The 24,853-nt window shown below is 34.2% G+C and overlaps 1 protein-coding gene across 4 annotated transcripts in view; it reads left to right on the top strand.

The window, feature by feature from the left end:
• The window catches only part of CCSER1 (coiled-coil serine rich protein 1), a 1,217,611-nt gene that overhangs the window by 292,802 nt on the left and 899,956 nt on the right, over nt 1-24,853 (top strand). For all 4 annotated transcript variants that reach the window (XM_082610968.1, XM_082610971.1, XM_082610969.1 and 1 more), the window contains exon 5: nt 18,604-18,724. In XM_082610968.1, coding sequence (XP_082467094.1) covers nt 18,604-18,724 — 121 coding nt within the window. The remainder of the gene's footprint in view (nt 1-18,603; nt 18,725-24,853) is intronic.

The raw sequence follows: 24,853 nt of genomic DNA, 5'->3' as shown, positions 1-24,853 counted from the left end.
GATTTTTATTTTTTGTTCGATTTGGAGATGTAATTTATAATCAACACACACATATCTTTGTGAAGATGTATATATATTTATATGTGTATTTATATAGAAGTATATATAGTGAATAATATAATTATGTATATACTTATATATATATTTTTCATCCCTTTGATGATAATCATAGTTCACCATCATGGATAGAGCTAGCACAACGAGATAGGAACACATAGATTGGAAGCAGAAAACTTAAATTTAAATTTTCCCATTTACCTGCTAGATGGCTGTCTTTGGAAAATTGGTTTATATCCCTGAATCTGTTTTGTTTTCTATTCTGTAAAATGAGGGTAATGAAACCATATTTGCTGGTTGTAGAAAAAGTTAGAAATAATGCATATGATGTGGTCAGCAGAGTCATTTCGTGTTGTTCTATTTGTAGTGTGACCCACATCAGCACAGTGAGGCCAGTGGACTCTTTATTTATGTTTCAATGTCATATATCTAATGTACTCGCAGCATTTAAATCTGAAACAGATATTTCTGATTACTTGGGTACCTGATATCCAGAAGTGGAATTATTATTTCAGTATACATGAAATGATCCTTGGGAATTGAATAGCTAGTTATGATTTCATGTCTATAAGTCTTTATTCTTCTTGGCTAATTGTGATCTGAATTTTTATCAACAATAGATAAAAACATGGACTTTGCAATCAGAAAGACTTGGTTTAAAGCCCTGAATTAGCTACTTCACAGCTCTATGGGCATTTTATTTACATCTCCTCATTTCTGTAAAAGCCAAAAAATAAATAATACTTGCCTGAAAAAGTTATTGTGAGGGTTAAATGAACTAGCTAGCACACTTAAAAAGCTTATCACAATGCTTGCTATAGAAAACTCAGTAAATGTTAACTACTGTATTATTATACTCATTATCATTATTACTAATTCAGTGACAGTTTTCATCTTTCTTAAGAGATCAAACCTACTGCTTTAGTTTGTTAACTTGTTTTCTCTTAGAGAAGCTTGAAGGACTAGAAGGGGCATCAGTAAAATTGATAAATCTATGTGAAACTGATGCTTGATGCAGGAGACAAGTGCATTTCAGAGGTACCTGATGATGCTGAAAAAAAAAGAAAGAAAACTTAATTTTGTACACTTTAAAAGTATTAAAGTTGTGGGTAATGGGATAGATAACAGTGCTTGTAGAAAAAAATATATAACCAGCAATCTGTTGGTATTAACATGGGGAGATAATGAATGGAATCACTTATTTTAAGAGTTATCACATTTCAATTAGTTAGGATCCTTTCAAAGTCTGATCTACCCATATTTTATAGCTTATTTTGTTCTTACACTATAAAATAAGCATATATTATTGGTTGGTCTATTTCTATAATATTTCTATAATTCTATACAAGACTACAAACTTATAAATGACATTGTTAAGGTAATTCACCAAAATAACTGATTAACAGCTATAATAGAACAAAAATGAAAGAGACAATTTAGGAAAAGAAAAGGAAGGGCTAATTCATGTTCCTGGATAACATACTTTTTAAAAAGAATTTTTATTTATTTTCGGCTGTGTTGGGCCTTCATTGCTGCATGGAGGCTTTCTCTAGTTGTGAGCAGGGTCTACTCTTCATTGCGGTGCGCAGGCTTCTCATTGTGGTGGCTTCTCTTGTTACAGAGCACAGGCTCTAGGAGTGCGGGCTTCAGTAGTTGCAGCACACAGGCTCAGTAGTTGTGACACATGGGCCCTAGAGCACACGGGCTTCACTAGTGTGGCACGTGGGCTCAGTAGTTGTGGCGCACGGGCTCAGTAGTTGTGGTGCACAGGCTTAGTTGCTCCATGGCATGTGGGATCTTCCTGGACGAGGATTGAACCCATGTCCCCTGCATTGGCAGGCAGATCCTTAACCACTGCACCACCAAGGAAGTCCTGGGTAACATACTTTTAAAACTAATTCATTTTAATGGCAAAGTCATAAAGTGTAACCTAAAAATGAACAAAGATAATAATAAATAGATGCACATAAATTTAGTGAAGGAAAACAAGATATCTCATGTTAAATCAACATCCTTGACATAATCAAGATTGATGTCATTAAATAAAACAGTTATAGGTTCCTACTGTATTTATCTTTTATCTATCTTTCTATCATTTATCTATCCATCTATCTATCATTTATCTACTGTCAAAGAACAGGATGATTTCACTCTGGTTCTAAGTCATTATGAAAATTATATTCTTATTTAACACAATACAGATAGTGAAATAATAATGAAATAATGAATTGATCAATATGAGCATATTTGAACTACGAAAAAAATAAAAGACCTGAATGGTAAAACATTATGCAGTTCTCATTTCATTCCTATATAATTTTGGTTATCAACATTGTAATAGAACTTAAAAAACAACATACTTTAAAAGACTATTTTTTAATAAATGAAAAATACTGTCATATTATTTTACTCATTTGCAAAAGGCTATATTTCTAATATATCTCTCCCCTGATACTTGTAGTTGGAGTGGAGTGAGACATCAGTTGATTTCGAGTTTTATTCTGCTCTGTTCCAAGACTTTTTCAAAATGTCCCCTTAGAGACATTCCTTCTGTATTTCCTAATTCTGGCTTAAGGCCATTCCCTGAAAAAAATGCAGGGAGAGGTGGGATAACTTTGGCTTATGAATACTGTCTAAAGACAAAGAGTCTATCACTAGAGTCTTCAGTGGACTTATCCTTTCTTTGCTTGCTGAACTGGATTTGAGTTTTATCTGTGTTCAGAGGAATGATTTTGAGGAGAGTCTCCAAAAGATCTTGTTCCACAGCACAGATTTTCTAAATCTCTTTCTTTTTTTCTTTTTCTGTGTAACTTGGGATGTTTTATATCACCCTCAAGATCTTTTTTGTTTGTTATTCTCATTCTTTTTTTTCCTGAGATAGTACTTATTAACCTATGCACCAACTGATATGGTGGACCCAGGAGTAGTTGATTGATTATGTGTTCTTAGAACTATTTTAAATTTCTCCCAGAATATCTTTCTCTTCTGTCTAGGCTTTGAAAAGTCTTAAATGTTTACTGTGAGCTCATACTGAAACCAGGGCATAAAATTAAGTCCCTTAAAACAGGGACTTGCTCTATTCTCAGGGAGATTTAGCTTTAGAAGGTAATTTAGCTTTGAGGATTTTCTTCTGACTAGAGAAAAAGAGTAGTAGGTCAGAAGAGAAAACAGCAAGAGGTAACTAAGGAGCATGGCAGTTAGTTAAGTTCAAATTATGATATGAAGGTTCTAAAAGAGACAGTTTAAAGGATTTTACCTTAGTCAAGGAATCCTTTAAGAAGGTAATTTTAGAATCTGAGTTTCTTTTAAAGACCTCCTCAAACCAAGAAAAATCCACACAATTGAATATTTGGGATTCTGTTCCATTTTTTCTTTAAGGCCCTTTTCATATGAGCAATTTTATCCATATTGAAAATTCCCCAAATTTTCCTATATTATCATCTTAATCAGCTTGAACTGCCATAACAAACTGCTCCAGACTGGTTGGTTTAAATAACAAAATTTTTTTTCCTCATAGTTCTGAAGGCTAGAATTCCAAAATCAAGGTGCCAGCATATTCACTTTCTGGTGAGAGCTTTCATTTCTGGCTTGTAGATGACGGCCTTCTCATAGTTCCTATATATTGTGGAGAGAAAAAGGGAGCAAGCTCTCTGGTGTTTCTTCCTTTGAGGGCACTAATCCCATCATTAGGGCCCCATCCTCTGGATTGCATCTAAACATAATTATCTCCCAAAGGCACCATCTTCAAATACCATCACATCAGGAGTTTAGGCTTCAATATATAAATTTGGGGGGGGGGTGCACAATTTGGTCCATAGAAATTATCTGTGTTGAAATTATTTCATTTAGAAAGATAACACTTGAATTAGACATTGTGAAAACTGATTTAAGAGACAAACATGTGAGAGGTTAGCAATGGCTGGTCCAGGTGCTTTTGTGCCTTGTGTCTGTACCATGGAACAAAATAGTTGGCTGTGTCTAATTTCTGATGGGTGAGTGAGTGGAGATGAGATATATCTGGAACTAAACTGTCATGGACAAAGCAAGAGAAGGCTGAGGATAGTTCTCATGTTTCTGTGGTAGGTGCTGCAAAGCAAAATCTATTCTATATAGCTGTTGATTAAACAAGATATTTTATTTGTTCTTTGGGCTGGCTCTAATATCACTCTTGTTGAACTTATGTCTATCCTCTTTCCTATGTATTAACTTCTATATACCCACCAAAGAAAAAGATGAGAACAGTCAGAAAGATCTGCAATATTTTTAGTAACAAGACAAATTTCCACTAAGTATGAATTTTTAAGTCTGATCAGAAAATCAAAAGATCCTAAAAGCCCAGATCAATCTCTGACACAATTTAGTACTATGGCCAGAGAGAGCATTCTTCATGCTTTAATAATGTCTAACTGCCATTTGTTCTTTTCCAATGTGACAAAGAGAGGAGAAAATAAGTGAGGGTGAAGTTAGAGTGTAGCCATTTGAAACCCTGACCCTGGGCTACCTCTATAAGAATTTTACAAAGCTGGCATTTTTCTCATAGCTATTTTAGTTTTTTGCCACCTTATCAAAAAAGTCACATCTTTCAAATTCTTTTAACATCTTTATCATCCATTATTTAATAAGGACACTAATCTTGGCTTATATTTGCTAATATTTGTACTTCCCACAGTAAATGACAAAGATGCCATTACTGTGATGACATATTCAGTGATGGCAGATTGGATTAGTATCATTAATGACATTTTTCTGATACTAATATACCCATGTTTTATTTTATTTTGTTGCAAATATAACATTGATAATCTGAGAATAAGTAAATTAGTATATATATAAATGAATTTGAATATTAAAAACTCCTATTTTATATACACATAAATTATTCATGGATCTGTACAAATTATTTCTCTTGTCAAAGGAGGATTGGAGTATTAAGCAGTCCTACTAAAGAACTTGTCAAAGACTGGTGCTTTCTCTGGGCAGAGGTCAGTAGCCTTTCAGAAACAGTGTTCCAGTGAATGTCTAAATGAAAGTCTGTGATTGAAGTAATAATCTAAAGGTCTCATGGACCAGTAATCTTCAGTTCACACTGGAATATAAATTACATTATGCTATGTCTTATTTAAATGTACATAATTTCAGGACACTGCAGTAATATAAAGTATATATATGACTTCCATCCATCCAGGAAGGTTAATCAGGCTTGAGGAAAGGGAGTGTTGTAACAAAGAAAATTCCTCAGAATTAAGAGATTTGTTGGAAAAGTTAGATGCTTTCAGGTAATTAACCTTTTAGGGAGATACCTAGAGGAAATCAAGAGAGGTTTGATATCACTGTTGTGGTTCCCTCTTCCTCCTTTTTAAACTGCATGGTGCTCTTTTGGGAATATTGGCCTGTTACAGTTATTTGTTATATTTGGTTGAATGCACGGAATGTTGCTGTATTTCTTCACTTATTTGATTATGTGTTTCTAGAGCCTTTTCTTTTACTCATTGGATTAGCAGTATATATTTTTCAAGATTAGCTCCTTATCCTTTGTTTATGAATTTAGAACTTTGGTCCCACAGGATGAAATACCAACTACTTGGCTTGATATCTGTGGCTCAGCATAATGCAGCCCCAGTATATTGATAGTTTTGACCTATGCAGTTACACTTCCCGATTTTCACCAGCTCAACCATAGATTGTAGCTATGCTAATGCCCTCAAAGGCCATCCTTATTCTGGCTTCTATATTTTTACTAAAATTGGACTGTCTACCTCCTTTTCATCTAACCAGATCATACTCAAATTAGTTGATGATGTCACTTTCTCTTCTAAATAGAAATTTAGGTAAAGAATGAACAGATTTCTAAATATTAGGTAATTACTTCATATGAAGCAGAATAGAAGGCGGCAAAGGGAAGATGAGTTTTTTTTGCAATTCAAAATCTGTTTTAATGATAGTAAGGGGTGAGCAGCCCAAAACCATTAGCTGCAACATATTTAACTTCTTTGTGTTATTTAGATCATGTATTCAAACTGTATACCTTACACACTTCTTTCTGATTTGTAATTCATATGTAAAATTCTGAAGAGTTGGTTTATTTTAGGAGATAATTGAATAATTTATATAACTTCTTAAGAGTGAGGATGAACATTATGCAGATTATATTACTCCTCATACTTTTGCAAAGTGAAACCCATTAAATAACCGTCAGTACTGCAGAACTAAAGACGAATCAATTATGTCTCCTAACCTGGGAGAGTTTCTTCATATATCTAATATAATTGCTTTAACAAAGGTTAATAATTCATTTGATGCTTGTTCTTTTATTCTGGTCAGCCGAAACGGTATTGCCAAAGAGGAGCAGAGAAGGGAGAGGGAGGGGGGCCGAAGAGAGGAGGAGGAGGAGAAGGTGGAGATGGGGCAGAGAGGGGAAAAGGGAGGAGGAGAGAGGGAGATTTGGCATCTGATAGCATTGACTGTTAGGTTTGTAGTAGAAAGATATATATAAGGAATAGAAAGATTCAGTTGTTAGAAAAAGTTTTATTTATTCAATAACTACTCATTAGTTGATACTCAGTCTAGTTCAAAAATTAGAGGCCGGGGCTTCCCTGGTGGTGCAGTGGTTGGGAGTCCGCCTGCCGATGCAGGGGACGCGGGTTCGTGCCCCGGTCCGGGAAGATCCCACATGCCGCGGAGCGGCTGGTACGGTGAGCCATGGCCGCTGAGCCTGCACGTCCAGAGCCTGTACTCCGCGGCGGGAGGGGCCACGGCAGTGAGAGGCCTGCGTACCAAAAAAAAAAAAAAAAAAAAAAAAAAAAGAGGCCGGAAGATGTGAGAGAAAATTTACTGAGATCTTTCTGAGGAAAAAAAAAAAGAAAAATTACCTAAAATAGTTTCTCTTATTACAACCTGACTAGTCTGACCACTACCTTTCTGATGGTGTTGAAATCAAATAGCAATAATTCCCTGAAGGGCTAGGGATTTTTTTTTTTTCTGTTTTGTTCATTATTGTAACTTCAGAGCCTAGAATATGGCTGGCCCAAATATGGACTTAAGTATTTTTTGAATAAATTGTCTTGTTTATTCAAGTAAAGTACATGGGATAAACATATAAAGTACAGCTATTCAGTAACTCTTTTAATTTGTATTAGATTATAAATTCCATGCTGATTAAAAACTAAAACTTGCATTGCTGCCTTGATTCATATTGTATTGTGTGTGATAATCATCAGTATTAGAAACAAGGAAGTAAACACCTAACTAACAAAGTTCCCATGATGGAACAACTTTGATTGGGCTCATAGGAGAAGAAATATGAAGTGATTGTAAGCGCTGACACACAGGACAATTAGAATTTTTTTGTGTAATGGCAACACCTATAGGAAAATTATATTCAGCATAGTTTTATTCACATATAGTTAAGTAGAATATTTCCTTTTCCATAAGTTTTAAAATATTTCCTTTAAAAGATTATAGTTTAATTTATTAGTGGTTCTATTCTTGCTTCCTTGACAAATCCCAGTAGAATATATTTAATAATGTATAATGTTGACATACTTAACTAGAAAGAATGGTAGTAAAATGCATTTTGGCTTAACTGTGTGTCCTCTGAGGAAATTAACTATTGCATATGTGGAATGCTTTTTAAATGCTTTTATATTCTACTATATCAAACATCTTTTTCCCCCTCAAAAATTTTTTCTTCTGTGTTCTAGAGCCTAGGATATCAGATTACAGAAATTTTAAGTTAAGCATTATTTAATTGATATATGCCTTGTCATTCACATTTTCCCAGAATGGATAACAACTATGATTTCATCTTATGCCTGGAAAATTCACAAAGAATTATTTAGACTGGTAGAGCAGATACTTATTTGTGTGTACTTGTGATAGTGAAATTGCTCCAAGGATAGCTCCAAGGCTCTTTTGAAGTTTGAAATGAGAGATAACTGGGAAATTCAACACATTTACCAGACGTTTTTTTTTCCCTAAGTGAATTGAATATATATGTAAATATATATATTGCTGTTAATATTTTTTGTTTCCATAGCAATGAGTCATAGACAAGTGCTGAATGAGAATTTTAACTATCAGTTAGTCCCTTGTAATTTTCACTTATAAATTTTAAACACACTAACATGTGGACAAGTTTTTGTGGCACTTATGTCAAGAATTTTTTCTGTATCACTGAGGTAACACTTTTAATGAAAACCTGTCCAGGGTCATGAAAGTCTATTTGTCATTAGTTATGTAAGTGCTCTTTATGAATGTATTGTTTATTGCTGTGTAACAAATTTTCCTAAATCTTAATAGCTTAAAACACCAAACGTGATTCATATTTCATGATTTTGGGGGGTCAGGAATTCAGACAAGGTGCAGCAGGAAGATTTTTCCTCTGCTGTGTGACGTTCAAGGCCTGAACAAAAATAAATGCCCTTTCACTCACATTCAGTGGTCAGTGGTGCCTGTCAACTGTGGGCCAGAACATCCATGTGGACTTAGATTCCTTTCAACATGGCAGCTGGGTCCCAGCTGCCAGTGTCCCAAGAGAGAGCCAGACAGAAGACACAGTGCCGTCTGTGACCTAGCCTTAAAAGTCACAGGGCATCACTTCCACCATATTCCTTTAGTCAAAGCAGTCACAAAGGTTCAAAGGGAAGGAACTGAAACCTCACCACTCAAGTAGAATGTCAAAAACTAGCAGGATGGGATATATATTAATGTGGCCATCTTTAGAAAAGACATTCTACCATAATGTGTTTTAACAGTCCTGCAAAGTTGAATAGGGAAAGTTTAATGAACAATGTAACTTCCACTTGAATTAATCAGAAGCAGTAAACCAGATAATGATGTCATTATCATCATAATGATGTCACAGATAATGATGTCATTGTAATATTACATGTGAAATCTGTGACATTGATGACAGACTTCACAGACCTCTAGTGCTACTATTGTCCCTGTATATAGCCTTCTGTGGAAGCCTGGAGAATACATAATCTAGGGTTTTATACTCTAAATGATGGCAGTACAGATGAAGGAATGCTGATAATTTTTTTAATACCTAAGTTATCAGAAAGCAGTAATAGTTGTTTATGACTTTATTCTTTCCAGTGCTCTCTATATTATATATGTGTATAAATGTATATATGTGTATAAAATGTATATGTATGTAATATATGTAATATATAAAATATTTATATATGTAATATATATGCATATGTGTTCATACACACAAACTCTGTACAATATATTTTTCAGTAAGCTAACAATCTAGATCACATTTGGAAGAAGGCAGCCAGAATGACAAAGTAATAACTTCTCAAAATTAGAATTGTTGAAGCATCAGCTGAATGGCCTGAATGGACATGTCAGAGAATTTGGAATGGAAGAGGGAGGATAGTAGTAGGAGCAATGTAGATCCAGTCATTGGGTGAGATTTCAGACTGAACATCCTTTTATTTATTTATGGTTTATTTAATTATTAATATTAGTACAAGTAATTCTCGAGTCCTATTCCTAAAATGACCATTGTATTAGTTTAGTAGTGCTGCCATAACCGAGCACCACAGGCTGGGTGGCTTAACAGAAATTTATTTTCTCACAGTTCTTGAAGCTAGAATTTTGGGTTTGAGGTGTCTACAGGTTTGATTTTTTTTCTGAAGCCTCTCTCCTTGACTTTTAGATGGCCGTCTTCTCTATCTGTCTACACTTGATCATCCCTCTGTGTGTGCCTGAGTCCTAATCTCTTCTTCTTATAAGGACACAAGTCATAGTGGATTAGGGCCCACCCTGATGACTTCATTTTAACTTAATTACATCTTTAAAGACCCTTTCTCCATATACAGTTACATTCTGAGGTACTGGAGATTAGGACCTCCAATAGGAATTTGGGGGGTGGGACACTGTTTAGCCTATAACATCCATGAGATGATATTTTTCTGTTTATTAAAATAAAATTACACTATACATAAATTTCTTACTCTGCAGTCAGGAGAGAAGAGGGAGTCAGCAGGAGTTTATAAATGCTTGTTCATGATCAACATTCAAGAAAGTCACTGGCTATTTCCACTTGCATTTGATGTGTCAAGGATGCATTTTTGCCTGCCCCAAACATATTAGTGCTTGAGTTATAATAATAAAATAGGTAACCTTACAAACTGAATTCACAATTTTACATTGTTCTATTTTTGTCTATCAGTCATGAGGTTTCCATTTTATTCCAAAAAATATTTGCACAATGTAAAGATTTGTGAAAATAGCTATTCAAAAGCTGAGGCAAGAAATAAATTGAGATTAGATTGGTTAAAAACATGAAATTTCAAGGAACAAAATTTTACAGTAAATCTGATAACTGTCCAAACATGTTACAAGGTGAATGGTTACTATTGTACACCACAACAAAAGTACCAGAATTTACTGGATAATGTGAGATAAGCCTGACTAAATTTAATGTTGTTTTTTACATTTTACAGTTTTGTCCAAAGTTTCCAGGATATAGTTATTTTCATGTCTATTTCTGTATATATGTTTTCTGTAATCAGTTTTTACTTCAGGATATTAACAATTTCTATGCAATTCTTTCAGATCTTTAAAAATATCCCAAGATGATATTATCCTTACACAATATGGTTATACAAGATATTTTTTAAAATTTTAATTATTATTTAAATTACCTCTAAATTAATTTGAAAGTCTTTTCCTCTGGCTTTTGCCAATTCTTTTTTCTCATCCATCCATGCTTTCACTGTATTTTCCTTTTTGTAGTATACCGAGAATTGTGTTTCATTTTAATAAAGGAGCAAGTAAATATAAACTGTGATTATGTGTTTGAAATAGAAGTTTAAAATTTCTGAATACTCTGCAGCCTTAATTTTTTCCCTCCTTTCCATGGCACTGCTGCTTCCAGTGACTGGAAGTCCTCACCATTTCTCACTTCATTTATTTCAGTAGCGTTGTCAGTGGTCTCACCCTATCTTGTTCCTGTACTTAGATATTGCCCAGGCTATTTAAAGCTGATCATGTTGAAATGATTGGTAGCACATCTTCATTAACTTCAGAATCAGATATTAATAATATTTTAGAGATGCTTATAAGGTCCTTAAGGTATTGGCAATAATCTACATCTCTGTTCGGCAACTTCTTGCTCTTGTCTAGGCCCCTGCCACATTGAATTATTTGAATTTTTCAAGATATATAACATTTTCTCATATCTCATTGCTTTTTAGCACTTTTTTCTGTGCTTGGCTAGCATCTTTTCTTTTCCCTAATGCCTCACTTCATTTTTCTTTATCTCTCATTCACTGGACAAATATTTATTGAGGGCTTCTTTGTATTATATATCCATAATATACAAGTTATGTATAAGTAAGAACTAAGTACCAGGGAGTGAACAAGTTAGCAGCAATACTACTATTACAATCCTCCTGATTACTTTAGCTGGCTGGCTTCTATGTTAGCACTTCCTATATGGTATTATTTCCCGACTACACTGCGTTGCACTTTGGCAAATACTTTGTCTTTTATCTTTATCAGTCCAGTACCTATTACAATGCATAGACATGGTATAGCTCAGTGAATGCCACTAATGTAATGAATATGTGGACCTGCTTTTGCAGAATGTGTGTTTATTCATAGTCATGATGCAATGACTTGCATTTTATCTGCTTATTTTCAATTTCTCTTTCAATTCTGGACTATTATTATTTCATCAGAAGAGCCTTTTATAAGCACTGTGTTAAGGACGTTAATTCAAAGAAAATATTTAGAGGTTCACCAAAAATCGAATGTATTACCAAAATGCCTTTGTTGACTGGTGTATTTCTCAACCAGAGAAACAGAACTGGTAGACTGGCTTATGTGATTGTGGGCACTGGCTGGGCAAAAGCAAAACCTGGAGAGAACACCATCAGGTAGGGCAGGCTGGAATTTTTGACATGGGCAGAATTTTAAACTTCATCAAGAAGCCTCAATTGTTCTTAAGGCTTTTCAACTGCCATTTGCATAAGGCCCACCCAGATTATCTACCATAGTCTCCCTTACTTAAAGTCAACTGTAATGGACTGTAATCATATCTACAAAACATCTTCACAGCACATCTAGATTAGTGTTTGATTGAATAACTGGAGTCTGATGTATCAAAAAAATCAAAAGTCGTCAGCTATAAGTAATAATATGTGGTAACATTTTAAAACTTCTTTACCATTTCTCTAGCATTATCCTCAGCACTTCACAGGCATTAATTCATTTCATCCTCAGAACAATCTAAGAAGATATTATTATTCATATTTTACTGTTAAGAAAAAACTACAGAGAGGTACATTTGATTTGAGAATCTATTCCATTAGAAGATATGTGTTCCACAAAAGCATGTATTTTTGTCATTTAAATTCATTCATGTATCTCAAGGCCCTGTAATGTGCTGGGCAAGAAAAATCAACAGCAACTGATTACAAATAATTTTGAAAAAATAAATTTTTCTAAATTATATGTCTTTCTTTATCATAGATAAATGTATCTAATGATGGGTTTCACCTTGACACTTGACACTCATTCTCCAGTGGAGCAATAGTAAAACAATTGTTGTCGGTCATTTGGAAGGGCAGAGTTTGGAGCCTAGAGCATTTGTATGATGAGTCAAAATTATGTTCTGAGGCAAATTGCCTAATGATTATACAGTTTTCTTAGGATAAAGAATTCAGATGTAAGAATATTATTGAATAGAAACATGATTGAAAACGGTCAACTATTAACTTTACTCTATTTCAGAACACTTGATGAATTTTATTTAAATGAGAATCAACGTGAAGTATGGTCAGTATCATGGAGATTAGAGGCAAATTGATTGAATTCTGGTTTTGCTCCTCCTTAGCTGTGTGATCTTGAACAGTGTACAAATGGGGATAATAATAGTACTTACTGTACAGACTTTTTCTGAGGGGTAAAGACAATACTCTAAGCATAAATTCACAGTTAATACACAGAACTAAGCCTACCACATAATGTTCTTTTTTTAATTTTTTTATTTTTTAAAATTTATTTTATTTATGTATTTATTTTTGGCTGTGTTGGGTCTTTGTTGCTGTGCACGGGCTTTCTCTAGGTGAGGCGAGTAGGGGCTACTCTTTGTTGCGGTGCATGGGCTTCGCATTGCAGTGGCTTCTTTTGTTGCGGAGCACAGGCTCCAGGCGTGCGGACTTCCGTAGTTGTGGCACGTGGGCGCAGTAGCTGTGGCTCGTGGGCTCTAGAGCGCAGGCTCAGTAGTTGTGGCACACGGGCTTAGTTGCTCTGTGGCATATGGGATCTTCCCAGACCAGGGCTCGAGCCCGTGTCCCCTGCATTGGCAGATGGATTCTTAACCACTGAGCCACCGGGGAAGTCCCACATAATGTTCTTTAAGCATTCGTTAAACTAATGTTAGCCTTTCGTTGAGTTAAGCTTTACTGGTGGGTTGTTATGTGGTAAATACATGGATCCTGGATATTTGGAAAAAATAGAAAAGTGAACACTTCCAAGTCATAAAGGAAATTCTTTTCTTTTAAGCTTACAATTTGCTCATTGATAGTGAACTATTCTGATGAGTTGGAGTCAGGACTTCAAATGTATAATACTTATAAGTGATACTTATAAGTTAACTGCGCTCTAGGAACCTTCAGTAATTTGAATGTTTTAATTTTGCATGAAAGAGAAACATGCCTCTCCTAATAAATCTTTGGCATTTTTGTGAACATTTATTAAAATATATTGCTTTTTGGTGCTTTAAAATTGATTTTATAAATTAAAAGACCAAATGAAGATAGAAGTTCAGTAATTAAATGAAATAGTTTTGATATATAAAACTGGAGAGAAAGAGCAACTTAAAATTTCAATGTTCAGGTTTGCATCTCAGTTTATTATGAGTGTGAAAGAAACATTTTATAATAATGGAGAGTCATTTCATGTAATGGCATATTCTTTGTGGTATAATAAAAGGTTACATGGCAAAGTCAGACTACTCAGTGTTAAACCTAGAAATGATTTCTACTCTGTCCCAAGCTTTACAGATTTTGGACTTAGGGGTGCAGTAGGTTTGATCATTTTTAGTGTTCATATACTCTACCTAGAAATAAGTGAGAGCAGTGCTTAGAACAAAAACTTAGGATAAGTCATTCTTGTGACTCTGAAGCATTTTCCTTCATTTTAAAACCCTACTTGTATAATCTCAGTCAATTGTCAGTTTATCATGTTGGAATCATTCTTTTCACAGAGGAGTAAATTTAGCATATAAATTTGTAGGCTAGTGCCTCAAAATATTATTTGTATCTTTGGTTGGAAGTGATAGTGGAAAATGTATTGATTTTTTTCAACTCATGGATGCTGGAAACCTACTTGAATATGCAGTACCTTAACACTGGCTCATGCTTTTTAAGTTACATTATGAAATAATTATCTGCCCTTCCTTTTTAAAATTTAGAAGTTAATAAAGTTTTCATTTTTAAAGCTAACTTTATAAGTACAATTAAATAATGTGAGTAATTAAAAGTTGGGAGTTCTTGTTTGTTTCATTTTCTGCTTTCTCCTAAAGCCAATTTTTCCCATCATAAGAGTTAAATCTTATGAATGGTGAACTGTTTATACTTGATGTAATTTGGAAAGTACAGAAATCATCCTTGCCTCAAGCCAGGGTTCCTACAATTTTGGCAGTCCCTAAGCATGCCACCATGATTCAATCCCAAATCAAAAGCCCCTGGTTGTATGGTAATAGATGGATTTGAGGGGAATCTATGAAATAAGTATTGCCCTTTTAATAGTTTTAGAATGATCAACTAGTCTAGTCATTTACAATGTCTTCTGAAAAAGTGATCTTTTGTGGGGGGAGAAGGAGGAAGAAGGAGAAAATATTCAGAAAATGAGATTAAATTTAATCTGGCTAAATTAGAAAAATAGTTTTCCTGAAGGAGTTTCAAGAAGTTATACTGTTTTGAGGCCAAAATCAGTGTTTCACACATCTGTTCATCTACTCTGTCTCATGACTATTTTAATGCCTGTTTATAAAAGTAAGAAAAGATGTTCCTGTTTATAAAAGTAAGAAAAGATCACTGTAGGAAATTTGGAAAACACTAAAGACTATAAAGAAGAAGATGAAATCACCTGCTGTTGAATAACCCAAACTTTAACTCCTGTAGTAATTTTTATATGTTTACCTTGAAAATGGCATAGTATATAAGCAATTTTTCTCAATTATGAGAAAAATTGGCCTTATTTCATAAAGTTCAACATAATTAGCAAACCATATTAACTTATCTTACTCCAATACTTTTTGTAAAAATTTGTCTACTTAATCCTACAAATGTGAAAAAACATGAGCAATACTATTCCATAAAAATTGTGTATTGTTTTCTTCTTGTATCTCTAACATGTTTAAAAATGTACTCATTGGGGCTTCCCTGGTGGCACAGTGGTTGAGAATCTGCCTGCCAATGCAGGGGACATGGGTTCGAGCCCTGGTTTGGGAAGATCCGACATGCCATGGAGCAACTAGGCCCGTGAGCCACAACTACTGAGCCTGCGCGTTTGGAGCCTGTGCTCCACAACGAGAGGCCACGACAGTGAGAGGCCCGCACACCGCGATGAAGAATGGCCCCTGCTCGCCACAACTAGAGAAAGCCCTCGCACAGAAATGAAGACCCAACACAGCCAAAAATAAATAAATAAATAAATAAATGTATTAAAAAAAATGGACTCATTGCCTTATTAGCGAAATGGTAAGGTAGAGACTTATGTTGGCTAACAATTATTTTGCATTTTACTTTCATTGATCTTCTAGTGTAATTTCCTTTCAGAGTCTAGCAATAATTCAGTATTTGTATCAGAAATATTTAAATTTCTCTCTGCTTAAATAGAAATTTGTAAGGCGTTTTATCAGGGAGATTAAATAAATATCACTTTGATATATAGACTGTCTCCTTTCTCACTGACATCCGTATCCTTTTTTAAAAGGCTCTAGGGCAACAAAAGTTTATGATCTTTTCCTAAAAAGCAGATGTTTAAAATCCACTAACTTTGGAGGTCTTTTTCAAACTTGAAATTTCCTTTTAATCTGTATCATAAAGGTTTCTTTTAATGGCAAATACAGTGTTTTCCCCTTTAGTTAGTAATATTCCTATGATTTTTCCAAAGTAATCTATGCATTCATGGCATGGTAAAATATGATAATAATATTCAACAACTCCTGTGATAACCAAATTACAGAGTAGTTCACATCATGGCCACTGTGATATAAGGTTATGATTTACTTTCTAAATGTGGACCATGGTTTGGAAGAACAACTTTTGATATATCAGAATATAGTGATCACATGAATACCCATTACTCTTTTGACCCTCAGAAATCCTTTCTCTTCTCAGTGACATATTGCTAAGTTTTCTTTTATTTCTTTTTTTTTTGTTTCTGCCTCAGAAAGGACAGCCTAGGCATATTCTTTGTTTTGAAAAATCTGTACTTCCCTTTTATTATACCATTCATTTCTTTTGAAGTTATAAATTCTCTATTACTTATTTGCCTAACTTACACTTATTACACTAATTCTTGTATTTTGTGATAAATGCAATTTAAAGATATTAAAACTTGAGTGTGATTTAATTTCAGCTTAATATAAAACTTAAGTCATCTACATGGAGCTCCCAACCATCCACCTTTAGACAGGTCCATTAATTGTCACTTTCATCATGTAAATATTAAAGGGGCTTATTTTCTTATTGACTTAGTCATTGATTTTTTTTAACTGCAGTACCTTTGAATTCAGTGTCAATTGTTTCAACCTCTGCATCATAAAAATTAAGTATTAATACTCATATTACCTCAAGTAAACAAACGATCCATATTTTTGAAAAAATATATTGTTTACTTAGAGCATTTTCCCTGCTCATTGTCTCCTTTCCTTTAAAAAAAAAAAAAAAAAAAGACTTAGCTCTATTTTCCCTCATAGAGATCTAGGTAAATGTTTTCATCTGGTCAGAAGTTTTTTGCCCTAATATTTGAGAAATATCTCTAGAAGAAATTAAAACTTCATTAAAACTTGGGGGAAGGGAGGACATTTCTTTCTTGTCCACAGGAGAATCCTACCATTAAGCATATTTCTTGGAACATACCAGTTAGTTCACTCAATATTTACTGAATAAGTGAATGCTGTCCCTGAGAAATGAATCAGTAATTCTTATTCTTAGTCTGTTTCATCATTAGCAGTGTTTAAGGCAACACTGGAAATTTAAAATATAATAGAGTTTTCTTTTCCCAGCTATGAAGGATTTGTTTGTTTTAGACTCAAAGCTCATGCCAAGAATAAGTAGAGAAAATTAATTTAAAAAAAATCTGTTTGATGGCATTGGAGAGGTGATGAGGAAACCACTGCTCCACCTCTTTGACACATACTGCGCAGTAATCTTTGCCTCTTGAATGCCACAAGATTGTTTTAAATTCAGCTCTGCTTTTAGTGGTTATTTATTTTGTCTGAGACCCTCATGCTAAGCAGATTAATAATTCGGCAGATACTTTTAGGGGAAAATTGAAGAACGTTGGGATCATTTATTACACCTCTTTCTCTTTGAGATATGGGCCCACACTTCTCGGTGACTTGCATGGTCCTATTGTATTTTTTGTACTGTCTTTCACTAATGTGTGCTGTCATCTTTAGTATTTGCCTCTTTCTACATTGTTGTCCCAGTCATGGTTCTTGAAATGAGTACTTAGATCAGTGATTATTTGTCTTTCATTTATAATCAATTCAAATATCACAGTACTATCAGTTTTTATTTCTTTGCTACACTTTCATTTCTTTTGGCAAATTCCTTCATTAGATTATCCATTTCTTAAAAAATGTCACTTGGGGGTTTAACACTGGGAGAGAAGGAAGCAATGCAGCTATACACCTTGATGTCTTTGCTAAAACTGAGTAACAGATGCATAGCAACCAATCCTTCACAGACTTTGAAAGAAGCAATGTGTGTGTCACTGGTCATGATGAACATCTCTTATTTGTGTAGTGATTTGTGGAGATTAACTGTGTCGTAGTTAGTGCACTTCTTATTCTTCAATGAAAAGTTTTTTTGTTTGTTTTTGTTTGTTTTGCGGTATGCGGGCCTCTCACTGTTGTGGCCTCTCCCGTTGCGGAGCACAGGCCCCGTATGCGCAGGCTCAACGGCCATGGTTCACGGGCCCAGCCACTCCGTGGCATGTGGGATCTTCCCGGACCGGGGCACAAACCCGCGTCCCCTGCATCAGCAGGCGGACTCTCAACCACTGTGCCACCAGGGAAGCCCTGAAAAGTTTTTTTTAAATGAAGGATTATAAAGTGTGGGCAACACCTTTTCCACTGTGTGGCTTAAAAAAAAGAAAACCAAAGGTGCCGAAGGTCATACAGCTAGTGAGTGGAAAGACAGAACAGAAAATGATAATTAAAGATAATTTAATGGCAATTAATGTTTTATTTGAATTATCTTTCATTTGACTGAAAATAAAGAAGAGAAAAAGAGAACAGTCAAGAAATAATTGTGACATTTACAATTATTATTTCTAATAAAACAGTTTGCCGGGAGGATTCATACCACTCTGTGGTCTCATGTGCTGCTGTAGTTCTCACTCCTATGGACCCAACAATAGAGATGAAGAAAAGAGAAGAACTAAAATTTCCTGAGCCTTCGAAACAGTAAGTAGTTCATTTGATTTTTCAGAGTTTTGTAAAACTTACTAGTTAGATAACTGATCAGAATTTGATCACTCAAAAATTGTGCTTTATAATGAATGTATTAATATTAGTATATTGAGAGAACAGAAATAAATTTTGCACATTTAAAAAAATCAACTTATCCTAATAATGCCTCAATGAATAACTTCTGTCTTCTGACTTTGTGTGTTTGAACTATATGCCTTTCAAGTTTCATTTTGTTACCTCATCTCAGTGATGTGAGTAAGTAGACTGAAGCACTTCATTTCCTTAACACTGTGATTATGAATGTACTGTTCTTGGATTCCTTATTTTATAGTTGTAGTCTTTAATGGTCTAAAATATGATCACTTTTAAATATAAATTTCTTAGCCTTAAGTTGGTTTGTACTTTATAAGGAATGAAAGTTATTTTTAACTTTATACTATTTAATGTTTCCATATTTTTTTCCATTTAAACAGATCAAGCTTCATTTAAATTTAAATTTGATCTTATATTGAATAAATAATAGATTTTTTCTTATAATGGCCAAATAATTAAATTCATAATAGCAAATGTAAGGTACATGGACTTAACATATCAAATTAGCTAGGATTATTTCTAGTTATATATTAAGTAAATTAAAAGAGAAAACCTACTGATGATTTTCCAGTCAAAATAGTGCCATGCTTTAAGGTCTTGGGTAGGAGACTAGGAGATGTATGGTGTTGCCAAGGATTGCTGGCTTCAGTAGGAGTTACCTTGTAGAACCTACTATTTTCCCCCATTAGATTAACTGTATCATACTTGTTTCTTGATGTCTTTCTACTGGATAAGCTGCTAAGACTGAGTTTCCTGGAACATGATAGTGTCCGATACTCTTTGTGAAAATCAATTAGAAAATCCCTTAATGTTACATTGGGTAATGTCAAAGTCAAATAGAGCAATGTGTATATTTGATGGCATGAAGATAATATTAATATTCTCATCATAGAGGAAAGAAATACTAACCAGTTCAGAAAGTAATGATTGTAATTCAGTTTTAATACAAGCTAAAAGTGAAAACAATTCAACTACTCTTAATATAGTCTAATTTTTCGGTTCCAAAAGCCTTTTTTGTCTACTAGGAAGAAAATTACTTCTCATATGTGCCAATTGAATTATATTAGAAAACTCAAATGTATTTTTTGCAATGTATGTATGTTTATATTTGTAAATTGGATCTTAAATTCTCTTAATTATCTTTCAGTGACTCTATTCAAAACTGGCGAATAGTATTATTTGTTTACATAAAATGTCTTTTTTCCAGTCTTAGATACTTCATAAATATTCATTCTTCTTTATTCTGAGGTATAGATTGAAGTAGACAGCATTTGTTAACTGGCTGTTCTTTTTCTTCCTGTTACTGTACATTCACTCTGATACTCCTCTGTATTCTCTGAATCTACTTTCTCATTTAAACACTCTCCCTTAATAGGATCATTCGTTCATTTCTATAGGTTTTGTTATTTTTGTTTTTCTGAGTCAGAGAGATCTTGGTTAAAATCTTAACTTTTCTACATATTAGGTGGAAATTGGAGACATTTTACTTAAACTCTTTGTCTTTTGTTTTCTACATCTGTCAGAAAAAATGGGGTGATATCACCATCTTTACAGGATCATTGTTAGTGTTATGTGAAGTGATTTTGTTAAAGGACCTGAAATCTAAAAATCCATAAAAGTGTTATTTATGTTGCCCCTTCCATAGCTTCAACTACCAACATTACTGATGATTTACAGATATATAGTCTTCTCCTGAAGGCTCTTCTTAATGCAAGTCTAATATATAAAGTTCTTGACCGGGCTTGTCTAACTAGGTGTCCTACCAGAATCTTTTACTAAGTATGTTTAAACCAAATTAATGACCCTTCTAGCCGCCTCAAGCTTTTCATTCCTTCTGATTTCCATATTTATGTAAAGCGGCCATTATTTTTCTTTTCTTAAAACCTTGATATGTTTTTTCCTCACATCTCACATTCACTTAGTTATTGATTACTTGATTAACATCTCTGTTATATTTTTCTTACCATTTGAGCTGACCAGGAAGGCATACACTTCTTATGTTTTAAAACTTTTTCTAACATGTATATTCAATGAGATCTTAATAAAGCCATTCAAATAGTGGTCATCTATCAAATGGAGATTACATATGCCCTCCATACCTCACACTGCTGTTTTGAGAATTAAATGATAGGTATGACTATATGGCAAGAACACAATTCAGATGTAGTGATTAATTCAAAACTCTTGTTTGCTAATGAGAGAAGCCCTGATGTAAATTGATTTCAGAAAAATCAAGGGTGATGGTTGTTATTGGCTCATGTAATTGAAAGTATAGAGGTAGAAATTTCCTCAAGTATGGTTGAGTCTGGTACTCAGACAATGTCAAGGAGGGTCATTTTCTCCATCTGCATCTCTTTGCTCTGCTTTCTGATCTGTAGTTTCCATTTTCAGAGAGGTTCCTCTAGTGACATTACTGCCTTTAGCAGGTACTGAGATGGGTTTTTATCTTTTCAACAAATCCAGTGGAAAGAAATGGTTTCTCTTTCCCTTTAATCAAAACAAAAAGAACCCCATATTTGAGTGTCATTGGCTTTGACCAGCTTAGCTTGTTTGACATGACTATGCTGCAGCAATCACTGTATCTAGGAATATTCGATGATTGATTGGCCAGAACCAGGTTACTTGACAAACTCTGGAGCAGAGGGTGGAGATGAGAGGGAAAAGGTGAGTCCACACTCGAAATATGGGTGATGTTGGAAAAAGAAGGCAGGTATGATGCTAGGAAGTCAAAACAATGGATACTCAATATAGGTAGTAATATTAGCACCATTAGTTAAAAGTCAGAATTCTTTATTATGTTGAAACTATGGACTTTGAAATACTACATTAAAATACAATCATGTGTATCTTCATTTCTTGTTTTAAATGACTTCTCACCTATTTAATTTTATTTCATATTATTTGATCCAGCTGTGCTATTGAGAGGCAGTATTACTTGATGGTTAGGAATTCAGGCCTTGGGCTAGTTTTTGATGCTTTCTTAACCATGGTTTGTTTCTTTTTAATGTGGGAGTTACTTTATCTTACAGTGCAATGCCTAAAACAAAATATGAAGGCAAGAATATAAAATTTTTGTAATTTTTTACAACATATATATATTAGGTAAATAAACATGTCACATTTTTATAGATGGAGTTACTAAAGCCCTATGTAGTATTCATTTTGTGGATTTTGGATTTCTCATTAGGAAAATTAATAACCCTCTAATATAATACTAAGATATTAGAATGCTATATGTTGAGACATTGTCTTTGGATACTTAATATTCCCTTTAAATTCAGGATGGAATTACTTCTTGAAGTAAATTTTTATCTCAAATTTTACACACTTCACATGATGAATTTATAAACAATTGAGTCTTTGAAACATAGGACTCACAGAGTCCATGTAGTTTAGAACTCATCAAATCTCTTGCTAGGAGGAACTGCAATAATCTTAGTATATGGGCTTTAGAATACATAAGATTGTACATACAAAAGAATATGGAAGATAATGTATTTTGATGCTGTTGTAATTAGGTGAAGAGGTAAAACATGCACTTAAAAAGGTAAATCACAGTATAAAAGCAACAGATGCTTTTTCTCTGATGTAAGGAGTAGATTTTTGCCAGGCATATGATTGTTTAAAGTTAAGTCAGGTTTATTGATATATCAGTATAAATTTATGAAAGTAAACCCAGAATATTGGTCTTAAATATACCATTGTATTGATATATCATTTTAGAGTGTAAGAAACATTTTATGACTGAAATACTTATATTATCTTACCAACTTTTAGTCATATTCTGGTGATTAAAAAATATTCTATATTTGACAATTTATTTTTAAATATTCTCATGTATTTATCAATTTTAGATATATTTATTGTAATAAGAAAAAAATAGCAATTATGAATTCCTATTAGGGATGAAGTATAAATTTTTCAGCATAGCAAGTGATAGGGAGGAAATACCTAAATCTTTTAGAAAGAAAGCTACTTTCTGAGCTAATTTATAGTGGAGAGAGAGCTTGTCTCTCATTTTCATATCTAAAGTTTCCCTTAATTCAGAAAACGAAGGTGTGGATTTTACTTTACTTTTCAGTCTAGTCTAACAGGTAGCTCAGAATACCATGGAAAGGATAAATTTGCTGGAAAAATAGAAAAAATCCCTATGATCCAATAAAATTATACAATTTCCAAATATTTGACCATAAGCATAGAATGTTGTGATCAAAGCTTTGAGTATGAAGCTTTATAAATTAAAAAAATCCTAGTATTAAAAATGTATGTCCATATATCCAGTCACACTTAGCATGTTACTCAAACCTAAACATTTCTCAAATCACAGATGTGAGCAAATGAGCACCTCATGAAATGTAAATACAATTCAAAATCTAAAGAGAATGAAAGAATACTGCTTCCATGCTTGGTTATGTATTTTATTTTGTGCTTTTTGTAAAAATATGTTTTTGAAATGCATACACTCTGTTTGTACATACCATGGCTCAATATCTGAAATGAAGGGATTTTATGGACAATTGTAAATTTGGAAATATAGAGGTGAAAGGGAAAGATAAATTATTCTGTTACTTCTTTGTCCATTTCTGTGTTTTTATTTTATTTTATAGAGAGATCTGAACTCCCTAATAATGTGATCTATTGTTTCATTTTATGGAAATGAAGCATCACTTAAACATTTTGTCATTCAGTCCAAGTTTCAAGGCCTCCATGTAGTGATTCATGTGGTTGACCTGAGGAAGGTTCATGGAGCTGCTTCTGAAATGTGATGGATGCTATCATTTAGTTTAGAATGTCTTTTTTTTTTTTTTTTTTTTTTTTTTGCCGTACGCGGGCCTCTCACTGTTGTGGCCTCTCCCGCCACGGAGCACAGGCCCCGGACGTGCAGGCCCAGTGGCCATGGCTCACGAGCCCAGCCACTCCGCGGCATGTGGGATCCTCCCAGACCGGGGCACGAACCCGCGTCCCCTGCATCGGCAGGCAGACTCTCAACCACTGCGCCACCAGGGAAGCCCGAATGTCTTATTTTTTAAGAATGGCTAAAACTAACCTATTTTATTCTTAGAGGATGCTTAAGAATATAAGTTTAAAGTTCTATCAGCTCTTTTTATTTAGTTTTATAATAAATGAATAATGTATGTGTATTAAAATTGGAAAAGTTTAAGTACTCTCTAATGTCAGCTATAAACTTGTTACACAAACTCTAGTTGTACTGGACACATCAAATAATTCTATTATCAGCTAGTTTCCAACTCTCTTTTACAAATTTCAGGGGAACATATTCATTTATCCTTTTAAATAGACATGTATTCATTAATTTAATCCATAAAAAATAGATAGTTCTTGAGTATTTGCTTTGTTCTTGGCACTGTGCTCAGGGCTGGGCATTTTGAGTTGAAAAGCAGGTGCTGTCTCTCATGAAACTTAGAGTGTAGTCAAGTCAAGACACACATTGATTGATTAATTGCAACAATGCGAGATTGTGGAAGTGACAATGGCTATAATATAGAGGTATACATATATCATGTTATAAGGGCCTATAGTAAGGGGCTTTAACATGGCCAAGAGAATCAGGGAAAACTTCCCTGAGGAAGTGACACTTGAGCTAAGATATGGAGGATATTAGTTAACTAAGTGAAAATGCAAAGGAGGAACCTAGCAGCAGAGAGAGGGGCTTGTTGCAATATCCTGTGATGGCTGGGAGCACGGAGAAATGAAAGCTGGTGGGAGTAAAAGAGAGCCCAAAACATGTTTTTAAGCAGGGCCCAGGTAACACAATCAGATTTCTCTTTAGAAAACTTTGTTCTGGTTCCTTATAAAGAGCAAATTGGGTGTGGTGGGGGCATTGGTATGATGGAGCTGGCTCGGGAGAACCAAATGGTTACCATTTCTTTCCAACTCCAGGTTCAGTGGTCTCATATTGGAAGCTTTCACTCAGCCATGGTGAGCATATTTACACCACAGTAATTGGCAGATGCTATAAATCAGCGCTTTTCCCTCTCCCAGAGTACTCGTTGTTAACTATTTACCAGC

The sequence above is a fragment of the Mesoplodon mirus genome, assembly GCF_964341445.2.
Source record: "Mesoplodon mirus genome assembly, chromosome: 2".
NCBI classification, from domain to species: domain Eukaryota; kingdom Metazoa; phylum Chordata; class Mammalia; order Artiodactyla; family Ziphiidae; genus Mesoplodon; species Mesoplodon mirus.
The sequence above is the reverse complement of the archived record's forward strand: the minus strand, read 5'-3'. Positions and strand labels throughout refer to the sequence as shown.